Below are 26,668 nucleotides of genomic sequence, written 5' to 3' on the forward strand. Positions count from 1 at the left end.
TTAAATAATTCATAATTTTCCCTGCTCTTCTGAAGTAGTATTATTTTATATGCTTTCACATGCAACCTAAAACATACCAAATAATTAATATTCATATAAAATTTCATTGTTAGGCACAAAAGCCTAAACATCACATTAATTACTGAAAAACATATATATGTCCAACAAAATAAATCCTAAAATTTGAGAAAAGGAAATTGTAGCATATGTACAAATGACGTCTCTGCACCAATACTAATAAAACAATAAACATAATGCGCTTCAACTTGCTCTGCACTTTGTTCGAGCACATTTCTTCAATCTTCAAGTTCTTGATCTGTTAAAAGAACAATCCATGTCAGTTTAGTAACAGAATGTCTACTAGCTATTTTCCTAGTTTAAAAAATAAAGGAATAATTTAATCACCAGTTAGCCAAACAATTGGAGCAAATATATCATGCATTAGCTATCAACATGTTAACATAGTATGAATAGCAAACAATAAAGAGCTACAGAACAGTAGAAAAACATAGATTTATCATAATATACCTCGATACATGTCAAAAGTAAATATATCATCCCAACCAATAGATCCTTCTCACTCGTAGCCATTTCATTCTTAATCTTAATGAAATTTCAACACTATCAATCACCCTAAGGTTTTGGCTTGACCGTAAAACTATTTCACATTAGTAATGAAGACTGTCATTTTGATACTTGAAAGAAAGAAATTTCTAAAGGAGCAAACAGATTGTATTTGAAGTATACAAAAAATGGTTCAACCATATAGTAGCTAACATATTCTTAAAGGCTTATAATTAATCTATACCATTTTGATTTCTCAAAACAGAGATATGGCAACGTGGAGATAAAAATGATCAATAAAGCTATCACAATAAGCTTCTTCCATCTTGAAACAGTCACAACTAGAAATTACCTGGTGCATTATGGGACAATCAACACACATTTATTTTTAATTACCTTACACAAATTTAGGTGCGCATATATATATATATATATATATATATATACTGGAGGGTTGATCACTGGAGGTGATCTCGACCCGTTCCATTGTTCATTATATGATCCGGAAAGAATATATAGTCCAAACATTATCCAACATATTTTCCACGAAGCAACTCTAATTGTTCACAAACAGTTCAACCAAATAGACATATCCGATGAACTATTCTTTTACCCAAACGCCATCATCATCATCATAAAAATTTAACAAATAAATCCACAAATCTCAAATGCCAGAAGAATGCATAACTGTTGACGTACACAGTAGAACTATTTCAAAAATTAAAACACTTGAATCTAGTCTCTAGATCAAATCATAATAGCAAAACAGGCTACTGCATTAGCAAAGTCGTTATCAAATAGGAGCTAGCACTTGTAAAACATATCACTAAATCTATTGAGAAATACGCATTATGTAATAGCTGACAGAAAATTTACTAACCTAGTGGAGGTGATGAAGGCTGACGAACCAACATACGTTCAAGCCGTTCATATTTACTCTCCAGAATATCCATGCGGTTTTGTAGTGATTCCTTTTCTTTTTTAGTTGTTTTAAGCTCTTCCAATAATGCAGCCTTTGAGGTGGTACCACCTTTCAACTCCTTAGCGGTTATTCCACCCCCAAATCCAACTGCATGACTTTTGCATTGAGGTCCAAAGCACCTTTCCACTACCTCAATATTAGTAAGAGACGGTTCAGATTGTACCAGCTCTTGGATTTCAGCCTATAAAATATAAGAATGTTTAAAATATTGCAATACACTAAAGAAGAGGAAGGATGTTAAATGAAATTTATAAAAAGACATACATATTTTTCGATGGTTTCAAGTTCGACAAGCTCATCGTCCTTCTTATGAGTCTCAAAGAAAATAATTGCCATGTTTGGTGGATTACCATCTTTGCCTCCCTTTACAATTAAAAAAACAAGTCACATAAATCTTTCATACAAAGAGGAGATTTCCGCAGAGGGTTACACGATTTACTTACCATTTCGTAATTAGTCTCTCTATAAGGTTTGCTACCCGTACGATGAGGCATAACTACCTTAGACCTATTGACTGAGTTTCTTGTACTTGCTTCATGCATTAACAACACAATAGTGAAATTATTATAAGGTAGTTTAATGATTCTATTTTTAATGTTAGCTTTGAAGCTAGGTAGCAGAGAGTAAATAGAGAAAAAAAAAGAGTATAAAAAACATCACTGCAACTTTATTTTGTGGGTCCTGTGGAAAGAAGACATCAAAAATATTCTGATTTTTTTTTTGGGCCCTGCCATAAATTGTTCTTGAAAAGTAATCACATGCCACTTGAAATAAAATGCTATTTGTTAATGGCTATGAAATCATACCTTAAATTTATCAGATAAGAAATGCTCCTTGACCAACCATTGCCAATCACTCTTTTCTACTCCTGTCGGCTCATCTTTTAGAACCTCATGCAACGACTTCGATTTCATTTTTTTGTGCAATGATCCTCTCCAATTATTCCAAAGTTTTCTCATATGTTGCAGAACATGAATTCTATGATCAATCATGTCATCACTGTCAAATTTTTCCTGAAATAGAGAAAAATATCAACAGAAGTGTCTTGAATAAGTCAAGTCATGGATATGAGTGTTGAGAAGCTGGCTGAAAAAATAGTACACAAACAGCAACAAGTTCATGCGACTAAGAGTGCTTCAGTAACTCCATTTCACTTGAGGGATGTTGTGGTGCAAACAAGGCAACAAGCAGACAAGGCACTTGAAACTAATGTGGCTCCCAAGGTTAATAATCATAAGCAGCAGCATATGATTTAACTGAAGCTGATAGGAGCTCAGACATGTGAGAGCTAACTTTTCCTTTTTATGGGCGTAAAGTATATGATAACCATGATGATTGACAATATGACTGCTAACTTTTGTAGTTTCTGTTTCTTATTTGGATTAGGGGTGTCATATTAGATATTACCTTATATAGGAGTGGCAAGTTTAAACTTTTAGCAAATTCCTACTGTATTGATGGGACCCTATGAAATAATTCTGTGGTGTCTGTTTTGGGGAAACAGAAGGATCCAGATTCTATCATTCTCTTTTACATGTATGACAGGTTGAATCCCCTTCCACACTGAATACTAACTGGCTTTTGGTTTTTGTTATCAGGCCCAGTTTCAAGCTAATAGACGACGATCTAGACGAAGGTAGCAATTTAAGTTCTACCTTAAATGTGTTACTGTTTTATGAATGTCAATGTGCCACTGACTTCTGCCGCTATATACATCAATGAAGCGATACAGCACTGCGATTGAAGATGGTGAATGCAGAATCATAAACGAAAAGACTATATTTGACCATATACGTGAAAAGGCTAAAAACCTCCCTGCTTTGACCTCACTGAGAGGTACATGCTCACCATCATTAGAGACTTTGAATCTCATCAGAAAGCGCACTCGCGAGAAGCAGCGTCTTGTTGAGAATGAGGTAGGAGTATATGAAGAAGTGAGAAGAACCAAAGTTCCATGTCACAGCATGGACATTCAATCTGCAGAATATATCGATCTAGAAGATAATAGACCACTTTCTAACAAAGATGAGAGACCATATAGCCATCACGTCTCTAATGCCATTTACCTGGCTAGAGACACAGGTAATATACCGTCCTTGGTACTAATATTTATAGATTATATGCAGGCTGACATCAAATTATATTGTTCTAGGTAAGTTTTCCTTTGAAACTGGGAGTGTTCCATCTGAAACAATGGCTGAGGAAATGATATTCGAGTATAAGCCTATGGATTCTAAGATCTTCCACAGCTCACAAACAACAGCCAGATGAAGTGATGAAGAGCAGTGGGAACAAACATGCTACTGGTTCTAATCAGCAGATGCAACAACAAAAGAATAATGGTAATACAGGAGGCAAGTCATCTCAGGTGGTACACCATGATGCAAATAAGCAGAATCTGGTAAATGCACAGGTTTTGCAGCATTCTACATCCAATGTCAAAAGCCAAAATCAGGTTGCAATAAAAAATTCTCAAGGACACTTGCAAGTAGCAGTAGCAGGAAGGGAAAGAAGCAGAATTGATATGGATGAGGAGTCTACTGCACAAAATTTTTTTAATGCTGCTAGGGAGGGTGATATATCACCTAGATATTAATTGTCATATCAAATTTTCACTTTCTATTAAATCAAGAAAGCAATGTTGTATATACTTACAGTAACAGCTTTCCACATGTGCTCAAGCTTATGTTCTTCAATGTCCAACCATGAGTGTACTCGCAGCGGGCACATATTACGATCACGAACTAGCAAACCCAAGTGTCTAGAAAATGAGGCGTGATTCGGCCCAACAACTCGATTTTGGTAGAAAGTGACTCTTAACTTTTCTCCAGGTTTCAGTCGCAAAACTTTCTTACAAATGTTCATTCCTCTCACTTTATTTGTCTTTTCAGATTCACAAGGACCTGCAAAATTTAAAGTACGTCAAACTAAACAAAACGTCCAAGCCACTAACAACAAGAAAATATTACACGAAAGAAAATAAGGTACTAGTTTCACTAGTCTGAGCATCTTGAGCCACTTCAGCAACTTTTTTTGCCTTTTGAGATTCAAATGGACCTGCAAATTTTAATCTAAGTAAAACAATACAAAAAATTTCAAGTCTATTAACAACAAAAAAATATCACACAGAAGAAAATAAAATTCTCGTTTCTTAATGAGGGGCAAAATGGGAAATATGGGTTTTTAGGTCGAAAAGTTTGTTAGAATGATGGATAATGATGTATACAATCATTTAAAATATGTTTGTATGGAGAACCTGATGGCTTGGAATATCAAGACTGATTTTTCATGATCAGGGGCAAAATGGGAAATATGGTTTTTTTGGTTCAAATGCTTGATGGGAAGATACATATTGATGGAACCATTCATTTAAAACTATTTTGGGTGGAGAGCCTGGATTCTAGAGCAGGTTAGAGTTGCAAGGCACTGCAGTTGATTGCAGTGGACAGTTTTTAGTTGGAGGAATAGCTGGTGTTTATGCAAGGAGAAGTACAAAAACAAGTAATGCAGCATGTTTGTAACATGGTATGGGAGATAGAATAGGACAGCAGCAGCAGTTTCTACTAATGCTGGCCTTTCTCACACATGCATTAGAGGAGCAGCATGGAAAGGCACAAGGTGCTGTCACTTTGCAGCCTGGTTTGATTGTTGTTGGTGCACAAGGCAGCATTTGTTGCTGCTGCTGTGCATCAGGAGGGGAACACACACACAAGCTGCTGGTGGCATTTGTTCCTACAGCAGTTAGGAACTACAGCTGGTTACTGTAGAATCATATAAGGCATCAGCTAGGATGGACAGTAGCAAATGGGAAGGTTTGATACAGCAGCTTGTTCAGTTCAGTGGTGTCAATCATATGTGGCATCAGCTGGAAAAATATACAGAGGAATGGACAGTAGAATATGGGAGCAGCAGCAGGTTAAACTACTGCTGGTGCTGTGTCTATCAGACAAGCATGTCTAGCAGACAAGCATCAGAGGTGCAGCAGCATGGCATGGACAACAAACTAGGTGGCTCAGACCTGGTAGTGTGGAAGGAGTTCAGCAGCAAACTTGGTGGCTCAGACCTGTTTGTTTCCATGGCATGGGCAACAAAAGGTGGACAAGAATTAAGAAGCTGGTTGCTAGGATGTGCAACTGCAGATCAATGCAGCAAATTGCACAGTACTGCTGGGGCATACTGATGCTCTTTGCAGATCAGTGCAGTAAGCTGATGCTTGTTGGTCATGCAAGCATAAAAAATGCAGCACCCATTATTCCTGGTGGTAACCAGGAGGGGAGTATATTGAAAAAAAAAAAAAGGGAGGGGGGGAGGGGTTTGAATATGCAGAGAAGGCTGGAGGTTTTTGCTAAACTACAGAATGATATTACACAAAGCAGTAGGACCAAGTTGAAGGCTGTTGTGATGGCATTAACATCATAGCCATGCTTAGGAGATACAGGTTCTACTGCTGCCTCTATCAGACACACATCAGAGGAGCAGCCTGGTGCTGTCACTTGTTGTTGTTGGCACAAGGTGATTTAGACTAATAATGTGCAACAGGCTGCTGGCGTGATGTAACATGGAGACACAAGGGTGGTGAGGTGGAGAGAAAGGGATCACTGCCACCATGTTCAAGGAGAGAACATGATGGTACTTTATTTCTCACCTTGACAAGGAGAGTGCAGGCTTAGCATGGACTCACACCAACAAAAGGAGGACACGAAAGCTGGAAGATGGCTGCATTATACATACAACAACTGAAGGGAACCACTGCAGCTTGAGTACTGCTGCAGCTAGTACTACAGACTGTGCAGTGATGCTGAAGAGCTGCATTGCAGGTGGCAGCTTAGTGGACTTTATTAAAACAAAAAAAAAAAAAAATCTAGTTTCGCTTCTCTAACCATCTCGAGTAACTTCAGCCACCTTTTTTGCCTTTTGAGCTTCAAATGGACCTGCAAATTTTAAGTCAAACAATACAAAAAGTTCAAGCGCACTAAAAACAAAAAGATATTACACAAAAGAAAATAAAATACCAGTTTCACTTCTCTGAACATCTCGAGTCACTTCAGCCACTTTTTTTGCCTTTTGAGATTCAAATGGACCTGCAAATTTTAGTGTAAGTCAAACAATACAAGAAGTTCAAGCCCACTAACAGCAAGAAAAATATTACAGAGAAGAAACTAAATAGAAGTCTCACTTCTCTGAACATCTCGAGTCACTGCAGCCACTTTTTTTGCCTTATGAGATTCAAATGGACCTGCAAATTGTAGTGTAAGTCAAACAAAACAAAAGGTTCAAGTCCACTAACAACAAGAAATATTACACAGAAGAAAATAAAATACTAGTATCACTTCTCTGAACATCTAGAGTCACTTCAGCATCTTGATAAAGGGAGTCTTCCATTAGATCAAAATCAGGAGGCACAAGGATACTTCTCTTTGTTGGCTTATTTAGATTAGAAGTTGCTGGAGTACAACTTCTATTTTTTCCAATCGGAGTCCTCTTTTCAGCAGTAACTCTTATGCTTTGTCCTCGACCACTTCTGTCACTTCTCTGAGCGTCTTGAGTCATTTCAGCTTCTTGATAGAGGGGGAAATTGTCTTCCATTGCTTCAAAATAAGGGTGCACATTGAAATTTTTCTCAGCTAGCATATTCAACTTAGAAGGTGCTGTATTACAACTGTTATTTTTGGCAATTAGAGTCCTTTGTTCGGCATTAACTCTTAAAGAGCCCATTACTCTTAAGCTTTTCCCTCCCCGTCCCTTTGCTGCTAAGGCACCAGGTTGAATGAATTCATGCTTAGCAATCTTTGAAGCTGATCCCATTTCATACTTCTGGATTTTTGAGGGATTCATGTCAACCTAATACCAAAAAAAATATATAAGAGCAAAGTCGTCAAGTTTTCAATAAGAAGAAAAGTAAATTGAGAACGACATTCAGAATGAAGACACAATGTACATGTCACAAGATTCCTTGCATGAACCATTACTACTATAGTAAGAGCGAGGTAATATTCAAGATTAATTCACTGGGAAAAAAATTCAGAGTAAATAATAAAGATTAATTCACTGGGAAACAAATATTGTGCCTCCAATGAGGGGTGCTGAGTTTCAGTCAGGCCAGGAAGCAGATATGATACTTGCAAATGAGTTAACTTCAACTATTAATACTCCTAAGCAGCAGCAAAGTAAAACTGTTGCACCAGTTTTATCTGGTGCAGTACAGGACCATAAGAGTGGTGCTAAGAAGGCTGGTAGTGTTTCTACCCATGGCAAATCAGGTGGCAAAGGTAATACAAATGTGCAAGAAACTCAGCAGCAACAAATTACTTTAAATTCAGAAGGAAAGAATAGCCAGGCTGTGCAAAGTGCTGCAAAAAAGCAGATTCAGGTCTTACATGCTACTTCCGTAAACTTAAAAGTTTCAGGCAAGGAACATAACACTCAGAAGCAGGTTAGGCGACATGAGGCCAATGCAAAGGATAAAAAACAATCTCAAGTTGTCAATGTGCAAAAGAACACTGTAAATTTACAAGTAGCAGTTGCAGGTGAAGAAAGGAAAATTAATCTTGATGAAGAGTCAGCTGCACAGAATTTTCTCAATGCTACAAGGCATGGGGACTTGTCTTCTAGACAGGTGCAAAGTGAAAAAAACAAAAATAAAACTCATGCAAGGAAGCATAGTTGGGATGGTAAGATGAATGAGGAATTTGTTCCGAGGCATATACCAATGAGACAAGCAAAGCAATAAGGGGCTGTCCCTACCACTTCAACAAGGTCTACAAGATCCAAGAAAAATTGATGAAGTACCAAGACATTTTGGAAAGGCTAGAAGATCAAGACAAGGTGATAGAATTCCACAATTTAGAAGATTTTACAAGTTCAAAGAACAAGGGCCTTGACTCTATATTCGTTCTTGTATTATTTTCTCATTATCTTAGTATTATCATTTGTAATATCATCACGTCATTTTGCGTGTTAGAAAATTAATAAAACTAGCCCTAGGCCCAAAAAGTCTCCTGGACTTTCCCAAAAAAAAAAAAAGAATTATCATTAACCAAAAAAAAAAAATTAACAAATTAAAAGAAATCATAATAAAGCTCCAAACCTTCATGTGCTCTTTTCCTTTTCATTTGTGTAGAGTTAACTAACTCCTCTAAGTCATCATCTTCTTTTTGCAAAATGTCAAAAGAATCACGAGGTTGAACCTTTCGTACAATATGCCAACCTTTATTGGAATGATCGACAACATAAAATACTTGTGATGCTTGGTTGGCTAATACAAAATGCTCATTTGTTTTCAAAAATCGCTGGCGGTTAACACTTACAAAACCATATTCATCCATTTTAACTCCCCTCTCTTGATCATATACATCAAACCACGTGCATCGAAACAAAATAACTCTTCTTCCCTCAACAAATTGTAATTCAAGCACCTCGGTTAACTCGCCATAGTAATCCATTTCTTTTTGCTCTTCATCAGTCTCACCAACTACAACCACCCCGGAATTTTGAGTTCTCAAACCTTTATCATACTCTTGCACGTGAAACCTATATCCACTAATAATGTGGCCTTTGAATCTTGTCACATATGGCAAAGGGCCACGTGCCAGTGAGAGCAAATCTTCCATTCTCTTACTATCATCGTGTTTGTGTAATCTTGCAACCTAACAACATCGACTACATATTTTAGCAAATACTATTTACATATTTGATTCAGGAATTTTTTTGATTAAATGATACTCACCTTTTCTTGCAACCAAGTAATGAACTGCCTATTCCATTCCACATCTGAACTTTGTTGAGAGGTATCAACATGAATTTGTGAAAACTCTCTACAAATAATTTAAGTGTAACTACATGTCATTTTAAATGAAAAATATGGACAACGTATCAGTAAATTATTAGATTAAGTCATTACTTACTCGAGAAATGGTTGAATTTCATCACAATTCTTCAATATATAAAAATGTGCATGCTCCATTTCAGTTGAATCAAGTTTATCTTGCTTGCTACCTTTCCTACCCTTTATAGGTTTTCCTTGTTGACAAAAAATTGTCAAACCTCCCTCAGATTCAAAAATACCACCATCATAATTTCGTTCAAGGCAATTAAATTTTGTCTTCATTGTATTCAAATACCTTGAACATAAAGTCATACATTCAGTTGCTAAATACCCCTCTGCAATCGAACCTTCTGGGCGAGCCATATTACCAATAGAAGACTTCAAAAAGTGTAGGTAGCGCTCTATTGGATACATCCATCGATATTGAATTGGTCCAGCAATCTTAGCTTCATTAGGTAAATGAATTGCCAAGTGCACCATGACATCGAAAAATGCAGGAGGAAAGACCCTTTCTAACTTGCACAAGGTTAATGGTATTTGGGCTTCTATTTGTTCCAACACATCCACACTCAAACATTTCGCCCCAAGCACTTTGAAAAATAAAGACAACTCAGTAAGTGGTTCCGACACAGATTTGCAGAGCATACCACGTATGGCAAGTGGGAGTAAATGTTGTAGAATAACATGACAATCGTGACTTTTTAATCCTGAAATTTTGCGATCTTTAAGGTTCACACACTGGGAAATATTTGATGAAAATCCATCTGGGACCTTTAGATTCTTTAAGAAATTGAAAAACTTTTGCTTCTCTTCAGGAGATAATGTGTAACATGCTGGTGGTAACTCATATTTATCCCCATTTTTTATTGGATGCAAATCTTTTCGTATGTTCATTGCTTGTAAATCCAACCGAGTATTCAAGGTGTCTTTGGTTTTTCCTTTGACATTTAAGATTGTCCCCAATATATTATCACAGATATTTTTCTCAATGTGCATCACATCTAGATTATGTTGCAACAATAAAGTTTTCCAATAAGGAAGATCAAAGAATATACTCTTCTTATTCCAATTATCACCCCTACTTTCATGTGATATCTTATTCTTCTTCTTTGGATCCTTTGTTAGTGGTAACCCATCTAAATCAGCAACTTGATCAAGTATATCACCACTGGACAACATTTTTGGTGGTAGTCTCGTCTCCTTAGTGCCATCAAATAACGCTTTATCATTCCTCCATTTGTGATCAAGAGGAAGAAAACGTCTGTGGCCCATGTAACACTGTTTTTTACAATTTTTTAGCCTTGTGGAAACAGTTCCTTTATTGCAACATGGGCAAGCCAATTTTCCTTTTGTACTCCATCCAGACAAATTTGCATATGCTGGAAAGTCGTTGATGGTCCATAACAAAGACGCATGTAATGTAAAATTCTTTTTAGTTGACGCATCAAAGGTCTCCACTCCAGTTTCCCATAATTCATTCAACTCCTCTATCAAAGGTTGAAGATAGACATCAATTGCATCCCCAGGACTCTCAGGACCAGGTATAAGCATTGACAAAATAAAATTCTCTTGCTTCATGCAAAGCCAAGGTGGTAAATTATAAGGAATAAGTACCACGGGCCAAATGCTGTATGGAGTTCTGGACATTCCAAATGGTTGAAATCCATCACTAGCAAGCCCAAGTCTTACATTACGAGGCTCAGCAGCAAAAGATGGGTGAAGCTCATCAAAGTTTTTCCATACCATTGAATCAGCTGGGTGTCTCATAATCCCATCATCAACTCTTTTATCATGATGCCATGATATAAGAGGAGATGTCTTTGAACACATAAATAATCTTTGAAGTTTGGGCTTTAGAGGAAAATAACGTAAAATCTTGTATGGTATCTTTTTTCCACTTTTAAATTTGGTTTCCCCACTATGTTTATCCTCCTTCCATCTGGATGCCCCACAAACTTTGCAAGATTCAAGACAATTATCATCCTTCCAATATAACATGCAATCATTCTTACACACATCAATCTTCTTATAAGAAAGACCAAGATCTCGAATAACCTTCTTTGCCTCGTAATATGAATTCGGCAAGTTTGTTCCATCAAGCAATAAATCTTCTTTCAAAAACTTTAATAACATCGTAAATGACTCATTACTCCAATGACCAATACTTTTAATGTGAAGAAATTTAACCAAAGTAGAAAGTTTAGAAACTTTTGCACTTTCGTATAAAGGTAGCTCAAAATCCTCCAGTAGCTTATAAAATCGTTTTGCTTCAGGATTTGGTTCCTCCTCGACAAAATCATTACCACTATTGTTCATATTATCTCCATTATAATACAAATCTCTCAAAATCCCATGTATTTCATCCTCACCATCACCCTCTTCGATGTCATTATCATATATAAATTCAGAATCTGGTTGTGCTTCACCTGACCTCTCCCCATGGTGATACCAAAGAGTATAAACCCGGTATTATCCCATGTACTATCAAATGTGACCTGACCACAACACGTGTTCTAGAAGTCGCATTACCACATTTGATGCAGGGACAACGTATCAATTGTGGTTCTCCCAATCTTGTAAAAGCATAATCTAAAAAACTTTCCACCCCCTCTACGTAAGCACCAGCAAGTCGATCATTAATAAGTTCCATCCATTGCTTATTTGGTGCCATAATCTTGGTTCATGTAAAATAGATATAAAAATAAATTAGTACAACAACCAAGGAGTAAGAGTTAAACATTTATTCTAGAGTTATGGATTAATGAGAAATAGATACATATAGTTATACTCGTCTCCGGAAACGTGCAACATCACAAAATACATAAATTTCATTGTACTGAAAAACGATGAACTTTTTTATAGGTATAAAATGATAATTTTTTCCAGTAGACAATTTAAAAAAATAAAGGACACTTAAAGAGTGTTTTATGAAGGAAAATTCAAAAAAACAGGTTGAGATAACAGCTATGACATTGGGCTAATGAAGAAACTTCAGCATATTGGTCCTTTAGGACTATGTATGATACTATCTCACTGATGCAACATGAAAATAAGAAATATTTGCAAGATATGTGCTGAGGAAGCTTACAAAAATGTTGAAAGATCTACATATCACAAAATTAAAGATCCTAGTGGAAAGGAGGTTGCTAAAATGGCAAGCTCAAGATCACCTTGCAAACACTTTCAGAAAACCATTGAATGAACCTTGAGAGGGATGAAGATGGAAAACCAGCCTTGGTTTGCTACTTTTGAGACTTCAAAATGTTAAGTCCTGTTATTTTTGTATTCCTTTAGGAACTTTAAAGAAAAACTAAAATTCTAGAATATGATGAATCCACCAGATCTCTATTCAATTTTTATTTTTTTTTAAATTTCAAACAGCTGGAAGTTAAATGATCGGCTACAAAACAACCTTGCTTGAGGCAGCAAAATTCAAGATTCAAAAGACAATAAATTAATATGAGAAAGAGGCATTGTACTCTGCCATTCAAGGTTTTGTTGGAAATGAGTGGAATGGTTCATTTCTTTATCCTGATCCTTGTGGCTGGACAACAATAGAGGTACTAATCTTATGATTTCATTTGCTAGTTCTAGTATGTTTTACCATTCTTTTTTTGTTTTTTTTTTTGTTTGTTTGTTTGTTTGTTTGTTTGGAATTGAAATCAAAAAACAGTAATGCTAGTTCAAACAACACTAGTTAAACAAAAAGTGTTGCTCCAGCATGCACTCAGCAGAGTATGTTACAAAGCCATGCATGGATTTTTTTCATCAACTCTTTCCATAAAATTGTTAGTTAAAGTGACAAGGAGTTCCTAAATTCTTATTTCATTTCTGGATTTGCGATCAGTGTGATGTGAGTGTATGTCAGAGAGAGACATCATTAAGGAGCTATCCAATTTCTAAGACACTTTCCTATTAGTACCATCTACTGCAGTAATTGCAAAATTTATCACTTTTTTATAATGACTTCCCTTATTTTGATGTAAAATTGTATTCATTTCTAGAATTAAGTAGTCTCCACTTCCTAATACTGTAACACATCTCACTCATCTTCGTAAATTATTTTCCGCAAGCGACTAATTCACCTGAAACATGACTTATGGCATAAATACATGTTATTAATCTATTTTCCAAGTTAACCATGAAAAGTCACTTGTTCTTGTTGGTTAACTTAAGTCTAAAATAGAGTAAAAATTCTTTACATTGTAACATAAATTCTAGTTTAATTACTTTTATCAGCTCCATGAACTCTTGTTTTAATTATAATACACAGGGAGTATCATGTGATTTCTCCAATGGCTTCTGGCACATAACGGATTTAACTATCGGAGACCTATACGACAACTCCCTTCACTGCTCCCCAGCTGCAGAATTCACAGAACACTTGTTTGACCTTAAGCATCTAAAAAGACTTTCCTTCTCAAATTGCTTCCTCTCAGATCTGAACAAACAAATTACAATTCCCATATCAAATTGGGATAGTCTCGCGAACAGCTTGGAATCATTAGAGTTTCGATCAAATGCTGGTCTTACTGACAATATTTGTTTTGCCAACCTTCTTGGCATGGGATTTGAGCAACAAAGACAGAGCACTGACAATGACATTATCTGGCTACAGAATTCTAAGACGGATGAGAATCTCTATTTTCAGTGTATTTCTGAAAATTTTCAAAGTTCTGTAGTATTTTTTTAATTGATTAAAATAAGGTAAAACTTCAGTAAATAAAGCAAAGACTCGATTCCTTCATTATTAGTAGAATGACGACCAATAAAAAGAATATCATCCGAAGGCAGAGAGCAAACAAATATAGGGTTCAGCTCATTATAAATCAGAAAAAGGCTTTCAAGACAAATTATTAATATCCAGGAAAAAATCTTCAAGCACAAAATACCAGCAATCCGTGTTTGTCCAATTTAACAGTAAAATTTATCACTAAACCAATTAATCAATACAATCGAAAAAATATAATCGAACAGAGAACTCATACGAACAGGAAAGGAATACCCAATTTCACAATCAATAATTACGATATTTAGTAAATTCACAGATATTTACCTTGATGTGAAGGAGAAGGAAATTGCAAATTGTTGAGATAAGCTTCTTTCTCGAATTCTTTTCAGTAAGTTGTACCAAACTGGTTGTATAATCAAAATAGAGAGAAATAATTAGGTTTTTATATGGGTTGGGCTGGGAAATGGAGCATAACACCCAAACCACAAAATTTGGTTGTTATCCAAATTGAAATTTCAGTGCAGAAAGAACGGGATTTACTTTCCCCAAAAATTTCAACAAATTTGTTTTACCTTTCAATCCTATCTTCAGAATCAGTTTCACCACAAAATTTGGTGTTTATCCAAAGAATTTGTTGCGGAATTCCTGAAATTGAGCCGCAACAAATTAGCCGTATGTGTTGCAAACTCCTTCTGGCGGGGTTTTACTCAATATCTCTTTAGATTCTAATTGTCACCCTGCTTTCTAGCTGATTAAGTTGGTGTGAGTCGAAAATAAGTAATTAATGCATATCTAAGCATTATAAATTAAGAAGCAGTTTTTTTTCTTTTGAGGGGTGATTGTTGCGTTGAAGAGGAGTGGGGTTGAGGAAAAATGGTGGGAAAGCAGATGAGGGGGAGCGTGCGGCTGGGAAAAAAAAAAGGTAGGAAAAATTAGCGCCTTATTTTATTTGGGGAACGACCGGATATTATGTTTTTTAAGGACTGGATATTGCCCCCTCGATGATATTGAACTAAAATTTATCTTTAATGACTGGAAAAGAATTTAGTCGTTATAAATATACTTAGAACGACCGGATTTATCTCCCTTCGTTAAGAAATCGTCGCTAAAAGTTAAGTTTCTTGTAGTGGGGGTATGAAAATTTGAGGATTAGAAGAGGCAGATGAAAGTTTCAAAACAATGAAAGAGGAAATATTAGAAGGATTGGAGACTCAATTTGATCCTTGATACAAGAAACTTTGAAGATTCAGAGAAAAAAAAAGTTAACAAAGAGGTAAAGAAGTAAAAAGTTAAAGAAGAGAAGTGAAGAGAAATGAAAATGTAAAGTGAACAATGAGCAGATTTGGGCCTTATATAGGCGCTCGACTGTAGCGATTACAGAGAACGACCAATCGAGCGGCGGCACGTGTCCCACAATTAATGAGACGTGATTTGAAGAGACGTGGGTTAAGGAGGTTCTTGAGTTCGACCACTCGGGGCGAGACACGTGGCCGAAGTCAGAAAGACATGACATAACTGTTCCCGTGAAATTTGAAGATAAGAACGAGCTTGTGGAACCACCGGTTTTGAGACTCATCCACTTCCTATTACTCCGATAAAACTATGATCCAGAAAGTGTGAGGACTATTTGTATACAGTAAAAACCGAGTCAATGTGTGACCGATGAATCCGGAGCTGAGGGTAAGTCCAAATGGGCACGAGCATGTTCGATCTTTTCTTCACACTGGGGTATCGTACCGGATGCAATTGACCCGAGACAAGGAAATCGTGTTCGTTGGTCCGAGTACGCCGATCCAAGATCAACGCGTCAGGAAACCGTTCTGCCATTTTGTACTGACGACCGTACAGGTGTCAGACCGTACGGTCCTACCTTATCTTTTTTAGGGTTTCTTTATTCATAAGGGCTTTGGTGTTGCATTAAAGGCTCATAAGGCATACCTATAAATAGAGGACATTCTCTCCCTTTTGGGGGTTAGTTTTTTTCAGATCTCAACATTGTAATAGTCAAATATATTGAAGTGCTCTCTCTCTCTCTCTCTCATTGGTCCGGATTTGTGGTGTTCTTTAGCTTTACTTATTCATTCAATATAACACATTACCTAATATATACATATATTTGGTATAAATCACCAAACACAATTCACGTTCTCGCAGCAATAACACACATTTATACATATATTGCAACAAACAAATCCATAGATATTTCATACCAACCAAATAGATTAAAATTCATCCACATATCATATACCTTACTTACAAATTTAATTGTCACCGAATTTTGAGGTAAACAATGCTGCTTTAGTACTGGCAATATTAAACATATAAAAATTATGGAGATGAAAGGGATAAGAGTTACAATATTTAACATATCTACTTTGCAGTTTTTGATCAAAATTACATAAGATACTTTTTTAAGCCGTAATCCTTCGCCACTTGATGTTCCTTTCACTTTTAGCAAAGAGTATTGGTATATATACTGCATGGATTATCAGATCAATTAAGTTTTTCTATGAGTGACCTTTGATATACATATTGAGAAGTTTCTAATGAATATAATTGAATCACTGTTATAAGCAATCGATTACAGTTCGTATCGAGTAACTGGAAAATGTAACGTACATTAAAGAATTACATTAATATCATTAGTAAGTGTATTAATTAGTCCATTGAAAGAGAAGCAGAATTTTGAATTAAAAAAATAAGAAAGAGATAAGTGGCTATTTGGTTTGTTAGATGAATGATCTTGTAAACTTACAAAATTGATGAAACAATAAATATAATCATACGTGGAAGATAAAGAAACAAACAATCAACGCTGAACAATTAAGATAATTCAACTTAAAAAACTGACAGAAAACTGATGGAACAAAAGTAATAACAGTAATCAGGACTGATGAACTTCTCATTCACTCACCCTCTATGTAATTTAAGTATTACGATTTAATTAGATCTTGCGCAATGAAGAGACCTTACTTCTTTTGAATTAAGAAAAATAAAGCAGCAATAAAGAGTGACAAAAAATCTCACCACTGTTATAGTTGAATTCAAAAAGAAAAAAGAAAAAGAAAAAACTTGTCCAATTGATCCTTGGTTGACCGTAAAACTGAGAACCATTATCTAAGTTTCTTTTTGTTCTCGTGATCTTTGGATTCCAACCCAACGTGCAAAATCCACCCACCTGGTAAGAGAGGAATAAGGATTTAGAAAAATAAAAAGTAAAAGAAACTTCGCAAGAAAAACCTTTAAGAGCGGAAAGAATTTATACATCAATGATCCCAAAAAGGTATTGCCAGTTCGAAAAACGAAGCACAGTGCACTGAGGGCGATCTTGTTCTTGTGTAGCAAGGGCTCCAATATTCGTTGTTCAATAATTCCAGCAAGGATTTGGTACCTGATAAAGGAATAAAGCATATCAATGAAATGGCATGGGACTTCCAAACATTTGTTTTTCGACATATAGAGCTCGGGGGGTGGGGGTTATTTTTTTTTTTTTTCTTTCTGTTATGAGCTTCTTCCTTGGCTTCAAGAGACTGTTTCGTGTTGCAGTCATTTCCTCTTGTGGTTTTCTATTACCTAACGACTTGTATATATATCACCACAATAGCAAAAGGAAACTCAAACTCTAAATACAAGAGGTTATACATTGTTACCAAACTATAATGTCATGGATGAATTTCAATAAATTAAGAAGCAAAATTAGTTAAGATCATTCACAATCTGTTCTCCATAATAAAAAGGAGACGAGATTCCAGCCTTGAATATTTTGTAATGCATGCTATTACGTGGTAAGATGACTAAACCTCATAATTGTAAAATCTAAGGACACTTTGTATACGCTTAGCTCCTTATATCCGAAGCTATATTTCAAGGTTTGACACTGTAAACAGACCAAATTTCTTCTCAAGAAGGTTTTAATTAGCCCCATTAATTTTATAGCAAACACTGCACAGCAAGCTTATGCGCCTTACATAGTGTACTGTGAATCAAGGAGCTTTATCCTAAAAAAGGGTAATGTGTAATATGACCAAACAAGGATATCTCAAAAGAAGATAGTGAAACGGAAAAATAGATGTTTGAAGGAAAATGATAAAGGTGCTCAATTAGAAGGAAAAAAGTAGTTGTTTTATGGCAACAGAACTGGTGGCCACAGAAGCACTGTTGTTTCATACTGTGTAAATGAATAAACTTGAACAGCACGGGGTAAAAAGTGTGAAATTCCTCCAAGTACTTTTCCTCACTAAGATATGGAAGAAGCTAATCATTATTTTGGACGATATTAGTTCTTGAAAATATTGAAATACCTAAGGTTGGCTGAGACTGCCATGTAAACACCATATGCAGCACTGCTCGACAGAACTGGTAGATTCTCAGCTTCACCAGCAAAGGTTTTATCAATAGCCTTCCGTGCATTGATTAAAGTATTTGTTACGCCTGTACCAACCTGGAATAAAGGGGAAAATGGATTAACTAATTAGATCAAAGGGACCAGCATGCGAGCTGACACTAACCAAGCTACAGAATAGTTGAGAAATAACCACTGCACTAAAGACTCAGGTACTTACAGAGGAAGAAGTACAAGAGTAATTCACAAACAGAAGAATGCAAGAACACATGCACATTATTCCAATGAGGTGATTATGATGAGTTGAGCACATACGTACACGTATATACAGATAAATATATGAAGGGGGAGAGAGAGAGTGTGAGGCATTTATAGACCTACAAGTTACAGAGGCAAGATAAAATATCCAAAACAATATTGACTTGTCATTTATGCTCAAAAACAGTACCGGAAGGAATATATAAACAATGACATTCCACATGATATTGTTAATGTACGACTTGAAAGAGACAGATATAGAAGATGTACTGTATCCCTGTAACAGTGTTTACTTGAAGTTACACTTTTCCCATATTATAAGGACTTGGTGGTAGCCATTTTCCTAATTATGAAGCAGGAAGCTGGAATAAGCGTCTTAAAATAAAATAAACGCTTCAACAAAGATAAAGATGCCAAATAGGGTCGGAGTAATTAGTCAACTGAGATCAACACTAGAACAGAAGATAAAGAAACCCCAAATTTACTCAATTTTGGTACTAACTACAGGTGAAAATCAGCCTGTATCAATAAAGTGCCGGTTATTGTCCACTTAAGTATTGGCATCTTCTAGATTATTGTGTCTAGAGGAAGTGGATCTCCAATAGTTTGAGGTGTAAATAGTCGTCAATATTCCTAACAGTTGACCAAACCCAAAAACGAAGGTAAAAGTCAAAGCATATCATAACAGCATACTCAATTATCACTGAACAATTAGGGTACATCTTGTTAGTTCCACAATTTTTTCTCGTCCATTAAGAAGCTCTTCACAGACTTACCAGAGATGCACCTGAACCAACTGCAAATAGTTTGGCCCCATTTCTCTGCAGGACAAGTTAGACTATGTTAAGCTTGATAAATACATATAACTTGCAGTAAAATATGATAAACTTGTTAAAAATATATCAAATGCATTACCACTATGGCGCCCAGTCTCTGTAAAAATGAATAGGAAGTACCAGCCAACACAACCTGAGAACAAGATAAACACAAAGTTCAATCAGTTACTTGTATCGGGTGACTAAAGCCCATCCCCTTAACCAGAAAAGGGAGAGCAGATTTTATGAAAGAAAGATGTTTTAGTTTCATTAATCATAAACCTGAAATGCGTTGTCTGGGCAGTTGTAGAAAAGTTTAGTAAGAGGCCCAGAGCTAATTGCAAGAGAAGGACGGAGAATAACAGTAGGAGCTGGGAGCCAGACCAGCATAAAATCAGCAACAATGGCCATCACCTGAGTAAAAATACATGTCACCGAAAGTCAAGTTTAGCTTTATCAAGGAAATAGTTACTTCTCCAGCACCAAAGAGCAGTGCCACTCACTGCCAGCAAAAGAGACGATGGCTTTCCATGATTGCCAAGCAAAATGAGGACAAAATTGTTCCCGCAACCAACTGTACTAAATTTTAAATCAGATTGCTTTCAGATAGAACTCGAGCACAATCTGATTGATCTTCGACATAATACCTTATAATATGCTTAAGAGTTGTTAATTGCAATATTCATAATTGTAAATGTGAGACAAACTTGTTTTGCAGCTCTAGATAGGATAGACTGCTTAATTTTCTTCACCCCTATATTATTTTACCATGTCAATTAGGGCTTTAACTGGTGCAACTTCAATACTGTATTAAATATGTTTCAGCCACATTTATGGGAGAAATTGTACCACATCAGCACAGACAAAGTCCAGCTCCTTTTTGAAATTCTCCCTACGCTTCTCCAGCTCTGCAGCACTCTGAAACATTGGAGAATAAAGATGTTACAATTATGATATGGAAGCATAATTATCCCATTCATTTCAAGTCAGCATTAACTCTTACAGCAATTGAGATGTTAACTTCCAGTGTCAGCATTAACTCTTAAGGAATGACAATGATAATTTACAATACATACAGCATAATGATTGTCCACTGACAATTAACAAATCTAGTACTCGTAATGCATAACTGTCGTAATGCATAACTGAATTATCTCATTAGGTGATTTCATAGTCAAAGATTCATTACAAAATAGTTCTAAAGGATTTAACTTATATACACCGGCAACTTAAATTGTTTTACTGGATCAGTACATTTTAACCTATCGTAGTGGTAACCTGTTCTTTTTTCCTTTGATAACCGTGGTGTCCGGGCCAGCTTGCGCACACCTCGACTAATTCCATGGGATACCTGCCACCTCCGACAAGCAACAGGTACCAGATAACTCTATCCATCAAGGTTAGGACAGGTGGAAAGAAACACCTAGTGTTTTTGTCTCTGCTAGGATTTGGTAACCTGTCTAATTTTCCGGGTTACTAATCCCACTTTCTTATGGACATTTCTCCTAGAGTCCTAGTTAATATGAGAGCACAAAATCTTTTGGATGGTGCATTTCAATTGTGGAAACATATATCATGCCTTACTTTCTAGGTTACTAATCTGACTTTTACACTGGCACTGTATATAAGTTAAACTTGAGTCTGAAAAGAAAGAAATTAACCTTAGTAAAGATACCAATGCCACACTCTATAGCAACTTTAGTCAAGAAAAGATCATCAGCCAGTAGCCGTTCTCTAAACCCACCAAAACCAAGCAACCACCGAAGCACGGGTGACTTTTCGAGCTCCAAGAACCGGTGAACGATGGCCTGAGGTATCTTCCCAGCCTCAATTGCAGCAGCCAAGTCCTTAGGCAAACTGTCCAATGTTCTTTCAGCTTCAGCTAAAGCCATCATTGCTTCTTTCTTGTTCCTTTCCCCTGCATTTCCATCATCCTTCCCTCCTCCACCTCCGCCTCCTCCTACGCCGCCACCTCCACCGATATTACTGTCACCGCCATGACTAGAGAATATTGGAAAAGAAGTAGTCCGAGGAGGGTGACGTTTGGCATTTAGAGAAAGAGATGAAGAGTTGATTGGATAACTGAGTGATGAGAAACGAAAGGTTGAAGATTGGTAGTGGCTGAAAGAGTTGTTAGAGAGGTAGGAGGTGGTTATGGCGGTGGCGATAGCCGCCATTTGAGGGGGTGGTGGAAGTTGTGGACTGTAATGACAGTTGACAGTTAGCCTTTTGATTTTGCAGTTTCTAAATACTGATATTAAAAATAATAAAAATAAAAAGAGGAGGAATACGTTAGGAGAATTTTCTGACAGAAATAATTAATCACTGTACTAGTTGTATATTAGTCCTAAATCTACCATCTTTTTGGTCCTACATTTAGAAAAAATTTATGGTGCGTGAGTCATGCCATGTCAATGTTGTGTAAGGGTTCTTATTAATTTACCAATGCACATTGTGAGTCCCACTCCAATGTAACTTTTTTCTTTTCTCTTCACCCACCACCCCTTCTTCCAGCCACCCTCGCAATACCTCACCCACAATTTTATTTTCCTACTATGGAAGATGTTTCGAAAATAACTACTTATTTGATTTTAATTTGGCTTATGATGATAAATTTAATTATCTTAGCGAATTTCAGTGAGATTTAATTATCAATGATATGATTGTTACACACACTGAAGCTTTTAACAGTTTATTTTAGTCAAGAATTGATCTTTTATTAAACTTTCCTTATTGTTTTTTTATTTTTTTTTGAATTAGAGATTGATGGAAAAGTATGTTGTGATGAGATAAAAAACCATAGGAGTGTAATAGGGCAGTGAAAGTGGGTTTAAAAGAATAGGGCAGTGAAAGTGGGTTTAAAAGCCTATTAATTAACGACTTATCCTTCCATTGAGCATCCTTTCTCAATCTTAGATAAAAAAAAAAAAAAAAAAAATTAATACTAATACTAATTTTTTGACTTTTTTTTTTAAATTTGATTGCTTTAAAGTAACAAACATTTATTTTATTTTATTTTGTAAAAATTGAAATGCTTAGTAGAATAATAATGCGTCTATTACCAATTAACACTCCTTAATTATTCATTTCAATTTGGGTAAAGCTTGACAAAATATAATTTTTATTTTTTTAGTTTGTTCACACAAGTCATTTAGTTGCACAAATTTAAATAGCACACTAAGACACTGAAAGAATTACAAATTTCATGATATCTGTATTTCCGCAATAAATTAATGATAGTCATTCAAAATGAAGAAGGATAATGACAAGAATAAAAATGTTAAATTACTCTTAAGTATAAGTTATGTTTAAGCGAGAATAAACATCAATTAAAATAATCTTCAAGTCATTGTGTCAAAGCAGTGCACCGTAGTACCATTGTACGCTGAGGCGGATGTAGCCTTCTGATATCGAGTTCCTTTTCACGCAGTTTTTTTTTACGCAAAATATAAATTTATATGTAAAACAACTAAAAGATTACAACAAATTGTAGATAAAAACCCATAATTTTAAATATATAATGAGTTCAATGCTAAGAACCTTAAAAAGCACGTGAACGCATAAAACTTAAATCTTATATCTGCCTCTGACTAAACCAAGCATCAAATGGAGAAGACAAATATATGCAAGAAAAAAATTGGTGAAACGAAAAAAATCCATGACCAAAACTAATCTAGATGGAGTATCTTTCACTTCTTTGTTTCAATTTATGTGACAATCTTCATTTACCGAAAGATAATTTAATTAATTTTCGAATCTAAATTGGATTAGATCAACTCAATGTTTTAAAATTAAGATTTAAATATTCAAAAGCTTTACGAAAGATACTACTCTATAAGTTGCAATTTTTTCATGTTGCTATGATGACGAAAATACATTCTAAAGTATTGTTCAAAGTTCACATAATTTAAATCTTGAAAAATAAAAAATATCACATAAACCGAAGCGTAAGGTGTATGTCTTTTATGTAGGGGTTTATGATTTCTTTTTGTTCCAAGATTTCATGAAAACAGTGCCAAAACTTACGTAATTATTTGTCAGGATCATCAGTGCGCTCTTTCCTTTATGTTTTATTTTGGACAGTATTTGATGGATTTAAGCGCCCTTGACAAATGATGGATCGAATTTCTAAGAGCATGAATTAATTTATAGCGTAAGAATGTTAGAAATAGAAGAGTTAGGCGAGAAATAATAAGGACGTTCAGTGAATGAAAATATTAAGGTACCAAAAAAAAACAAGTAAATAAATAAAAGACGTAGGGATCTAGTAGCTCAGTTGGTTGGCTACCTAAACTCTCACCTTGTTGGTGAGTGTTCGAATCCCCACATTGTAATCCCCTTCCCCATTTCCCCTTCCCCTACCCTCTATGTAATAAAAACAATTTAAAAAAAAAAAAAAAAAAGGCCAAAGTCATAGATGGGCCCCTGAACTTGTCCTGATTTTTCATTTAGACCTCTTAACTGAAACGTTGACCATCTGGACCCTCGAATATAAGATAAAATGTGTCATTTGAATCCCTCGTGCTAGCTGGGCACACGCGTGCAGTCCACTTGCAGTGACATGGAAAAATAGACCAGTGACATGAAATATCTGACCAATAAAAATAAGTCATGTCAATAAAAAAAAAATTTAAGAAAAATTAATTTTAAAATCTATTTAAATAATTTTAAAAAATCTAAAAAACCCAACTCATCCTCTCCGATAGCCCACTTTACCGCCACCACTGCCGCTGCTGCGTCCGCCGCCGCCGCTTCAAAATCTATTTAAATAATTAAAAAATGGTGTCATTTTTTGTCGGAGATTTATTTAAATAGATTTTGAAGCGGCAGCGGCGATGGTGGTGGGGGCGGCGGAGGCAGCAGCGGCAGTGACGGCGGTGAAGTGGGCTATCGGAGAGGATGGGTTGGGTTTTTTAATTTTTTTTAATTATTTAAATAGATTTTAAAATAGAGTTTTTGTTAAAATTAATTTTTAATGATTAAAATTTTTAAAAAAAGAAAAAAATTGGTAACTCACGCTTTGTTTAAAGCAGTGCAGTTCACGCGTGTGTCCAGCTGGCACGAGGGGTTCAAATTGCACATTTTATCTTATGTTCGAGGGTCCAAATGATCAACATTTCAATTAAGGGGTCTAAATAAAAAATTAGGACAAGTTTAGGGGTCCATATGTGACTTTAGCCTAAATAAAACACTTGTTTCAGCCAAAAAAAAAATAATAATAATAAGGAAAGCAGCTGGACCTCAAAAAATGGGAAAGGAAAGAAACAGAGACTTTGGCCCATTTTCGTGAAAGTGGGGCCCAAACTTCCACTTGGCAAATTATGAGAGGAATCTCATACAAGTTTTGTCTGCCACCTAATACTTGTGCTTCACCCAACATCAATTTGTCATTTTTTTATTTTACATGCCTCTTAAAATATATTTTCTCCGGATCAAAAAAAGTGTTCACTTAGTTATTTATACACCCTTTAAGAAAATATTAACTCCGAGACAAAAATGAATAATTTGATTAAACTGCCCCTAATTAAATAGGTATTGAGATTTGATCACATAGCACTTAATAGGGACAAAGCTGACAAAAAATAAGGTTAATTCTTTCTTGATTTGATAAGTGGACAGTTTTTTTGACCCAAAAAAAAAAAGGCTAAGTGGACACTCTTTTTGATCCGGAGGGAGTATTAATTAGGAGGCACTAACTTACCCTTATTTATGTCTAAGTCATAATCTTTCTCCATTAAATATTTATTCTATTTATGTGTCATGTTCATTAATGACACAACTCTACTAAGGGTAAAATTCGAAAAATATAATTAATTGTGTCTTGAACTTCTAAAACGACAAATAATTTGATATAACTATTTTTAGTAACCACAAGAAATAATTTGAGACATAGGGAGTACTTATTGGTGGTCCGCTTAACTATTTTTAATCTGAATGGTTACTGGGTACTTAATTAATACTCCCTCCGTCCATTTTTACTTGTCCAGTTTGAAAAATCAAGAGATAAATTATCATTTATACCTATTTTACCATTATCATTAATTATTAGGTTGGAAAATTCAAGAAATTCTTAGTGGTTGCACTATTTTTAATGTATGTTTTATTGATTTCAATCATTAGGTTACTTAGCAATAATTAAGGGTAATATATTAAAATTGTCATTTTTTTTTTGCTCCTTAATAGACGTGTCAAGTCAATAGTACATGTCAAGTAAAAATGGACGAAGAGAGTAAATTTATATGAATTGCTTATTTTTCTATTAAGTAATAATGTTTGGTTCCAAAGTAATGAACGAATAAGCACCCATAAACCATAACGTGTAAATTCTTTCAGTATTGAATGAATTATTATTTTTCTATATACGTATTGGATGTTTGTATCAAATCATATAAATTTCATAATTAAGTGATTTTATAAGATGAGAATACATGTTAATTAACCAAGGTTAAGTACGAAAATTTTATGTGCAAATACATGTCATGCATCAATTATTTTGATGTAAATATCGGATGTGGATAAATTTTTATCCCCTACGTACCTTAACTAAGGCTAAAAGGGCAATTAACAGCAACTGTAGGGACCCCAATTTTTGTTGATATAATTTCCGGCTTTTAATATGGTTAAATTGCTTCTTTTTCTCATAACATTCTTTAGGCTTAAGGGCTATGGCCATTTAAATTCATCTCGTGCACCCACACCCCCCAACCCTCTCAGTGTTTGGTATTCATATTGGAGTCCGATTATATTTGAATTTGTACCATGTGAGGTCCATTTGAGGGAAGCGCTCCCTATCAAGATTTTTTTTATACCCAGAGTTCGAACCCGAGACCTCTAGTTAAGGAAGAAGCCGCCTCATCCAGTGCACCACATCCTTTGGTGGTAAGTTCATCCTGTTACAGGTCAACAAGAAATGCTTTTTAGTATTTTTCGCTACCTATATTAGCTAGTAATACCATATAATTAGGGGTGATAAATGGATCATTTGGGCTAAAGTTGGGCGGGTCAAGATGGGCGGAACCTATGGATGGGTCAAAGCCCAACCCTTCCCAAAGCTTGTTTAGGCTAAGATGAGCTGGGTCAATACGGGCTAAATGAAGGGTCATAACCCAACCCGCCCAACTTAACCCACCTTTTCAACATTTTGAGAAAC

General features: G+C 35.6%; 2 protein-coding genes and 1 non-coding gene across 11 annotated transcripts; 1 reads left to right on the forward strand and 2 right to left on the reverse strand.

Annotated features, from left to right (window-relative positions):
• Positions 1 to 74: 74 nt before the first annotated feature.
• LOC132644790 (uncharacterized) lies at positions 75 to 15,394 on the reverse strand. 9 transcript variants are annotated; one of them, XM_060361400.1, is made up of 13 exons: positions 14,676 to 15,347; positions 14,428 to 14,506; positions 6,868 to 7,387; positions 6,723 to 6,782; positions 6,559 to 6,627; positions 6,427 to 6,477; positions 4,535 to 4,603; positions 4,202 to 4,449; positions 2,352 to 2,559; positions 1,990 to 2,081; positions 1,811 to 1,909; positions 1,445 to 1,727; positions 75 to 316 (listed from the first exon to the last, which is right to left on the reverse strand). In XM_060361400.1, the coding sequence occupies exons 3-13, from the start codon at positions 7,379 to 7,381 to the stop codon at positions 297 to 299; spliced, it is 1,713 nt and encodes a 570-aa protein (XP_060217383.1). In that variant the 5' UTR covers positions 7,382 to 7,387; positions 14,428 to 14,506; positions 14,676 to 15,347; the 3' UTR covers positions 75 to 296. The 9 variants fall into 9 exon arrangements, with proteins under 9 accessions (XP_060217383.1, XP_060217382.1, XP_060217381.1 ...); XM_060361399.1 differs by lacking the exons at positions 14,428 to 14,506; positions 14,676 to 15,347 and adding an exon at positions 8,634 to 8,770 and having other exon boundaries at positions 6,877 to 7,387; XM_060361398.1 differs by lacking the exons at positions 14,428 to 14,506; positions 14,676 to 15,347 and adding an exon at positions 8,634 to 8,770.
• Positions 15,395 to 17,054: 1,660 nt separating this feature from the next.
• Positions 17,055 to 21,813, reverse strand: LOC132644792 (protein RETICULATA-RELATED 4, chloroplastic-like). Its single transcript, XM_060361407.1, has 8 exons — positions 21,180 to 21,813; positions 20,368 to 20,436; positions 19,801 to 19,932; positions 19,619 to 19,672; positions 19,480 to 19,524; positions 18,405 to 18,544; positions 17,369 to 17,494; positions 17,055 to 17,281 (listed from the first exon to the last, which is right to left on the reverse strand). The coding sequence occupies exons 1-8, from the start codon at positions 21,693 to 21,695 to the stop codon at positions 17,221 to 17,223; spliced, it is 1,143 nt and encodes a 380-aa protein (XP_060217390.1). The 5' UTR covers positions 21,696 to 21,813; the 3' UTR covers positions 17,055 to 17,220.
• A 302-nt stretch (positions 21,814 to 22,115) lies between these two features.
• LOC132601017 (small nucleolar RNA R11/Z151) lies at positions 22,116 to 22,202 on the forward strand. Its single transcript, XR_009567469.1, has one exon. It is a non-coding gene; the product is annotated as a small nucleolar RNA R11/Z151 (small nucleolar RNA).
• Positions 22,203 to 26,668: the final 4,466 nt, after the last annotated feature.

This window comes from Lycium barbarum, chromosome 6 (assembly GCF_019175385.1).
Source record: "Lycium barbarum isolate Lr01 chromosome 6, ASM1917538v2, whole genome shotgun sequence".
Classification (NCBI taxonomy): Eukaryota; Viridiplantae; Streptophyta; class Magnoliopsida; order Solanales; family Solanaceae; genus Lycium; species Lycium barbarum.

Excerpts from the sequence above, each read along its gene's own strand:
- LOC132644792 (XM_060361407.1), bottom strand. The coding sequence starts at position 21,695 with ATGGCGGCTATCGCCACCGCCATAACCACCTCCTACCTCTCTAACAAC. Across the intron at positions 19,525-19,618 it reads AGAGACTGGGCGCCATAGTG|AGAAATGGGGCCAAACTATT; the intron begins GTAATGCATTTG and ends CTTGTCCTGCAG. Across the intron at positions 17,282-17,368 it reads ACCTTTTTGGGATCATTGAT|GTGGGTGGATTTTGCACGTT; the intron begins GTATAAATTCTT and ends CTCTCTTACCAG.
- LOC132644790 (XM_060361397.1), bottom strand. The coding sequence starts at position 11,687 with ATGAACAATAGTGGTAATGATTTTGTCGAGGAGGAACCAAATCCTGAA. Across the intron at positions 9,361-9,450 it reads GAAATTCAACCATTTCTCGA|AGAGTTTTCACAAATTCATG; the intron begins GTAAGTAATGAC and ends AATTATTTGTAG. Across the intron at positions 9,193-9,272 it reads TTACTTGGTTGCAAGAAAAG|GTTGCAAGATTACACAAACA; the intron begins GTGAGTATCATT and ends CGATGTTGTTAG.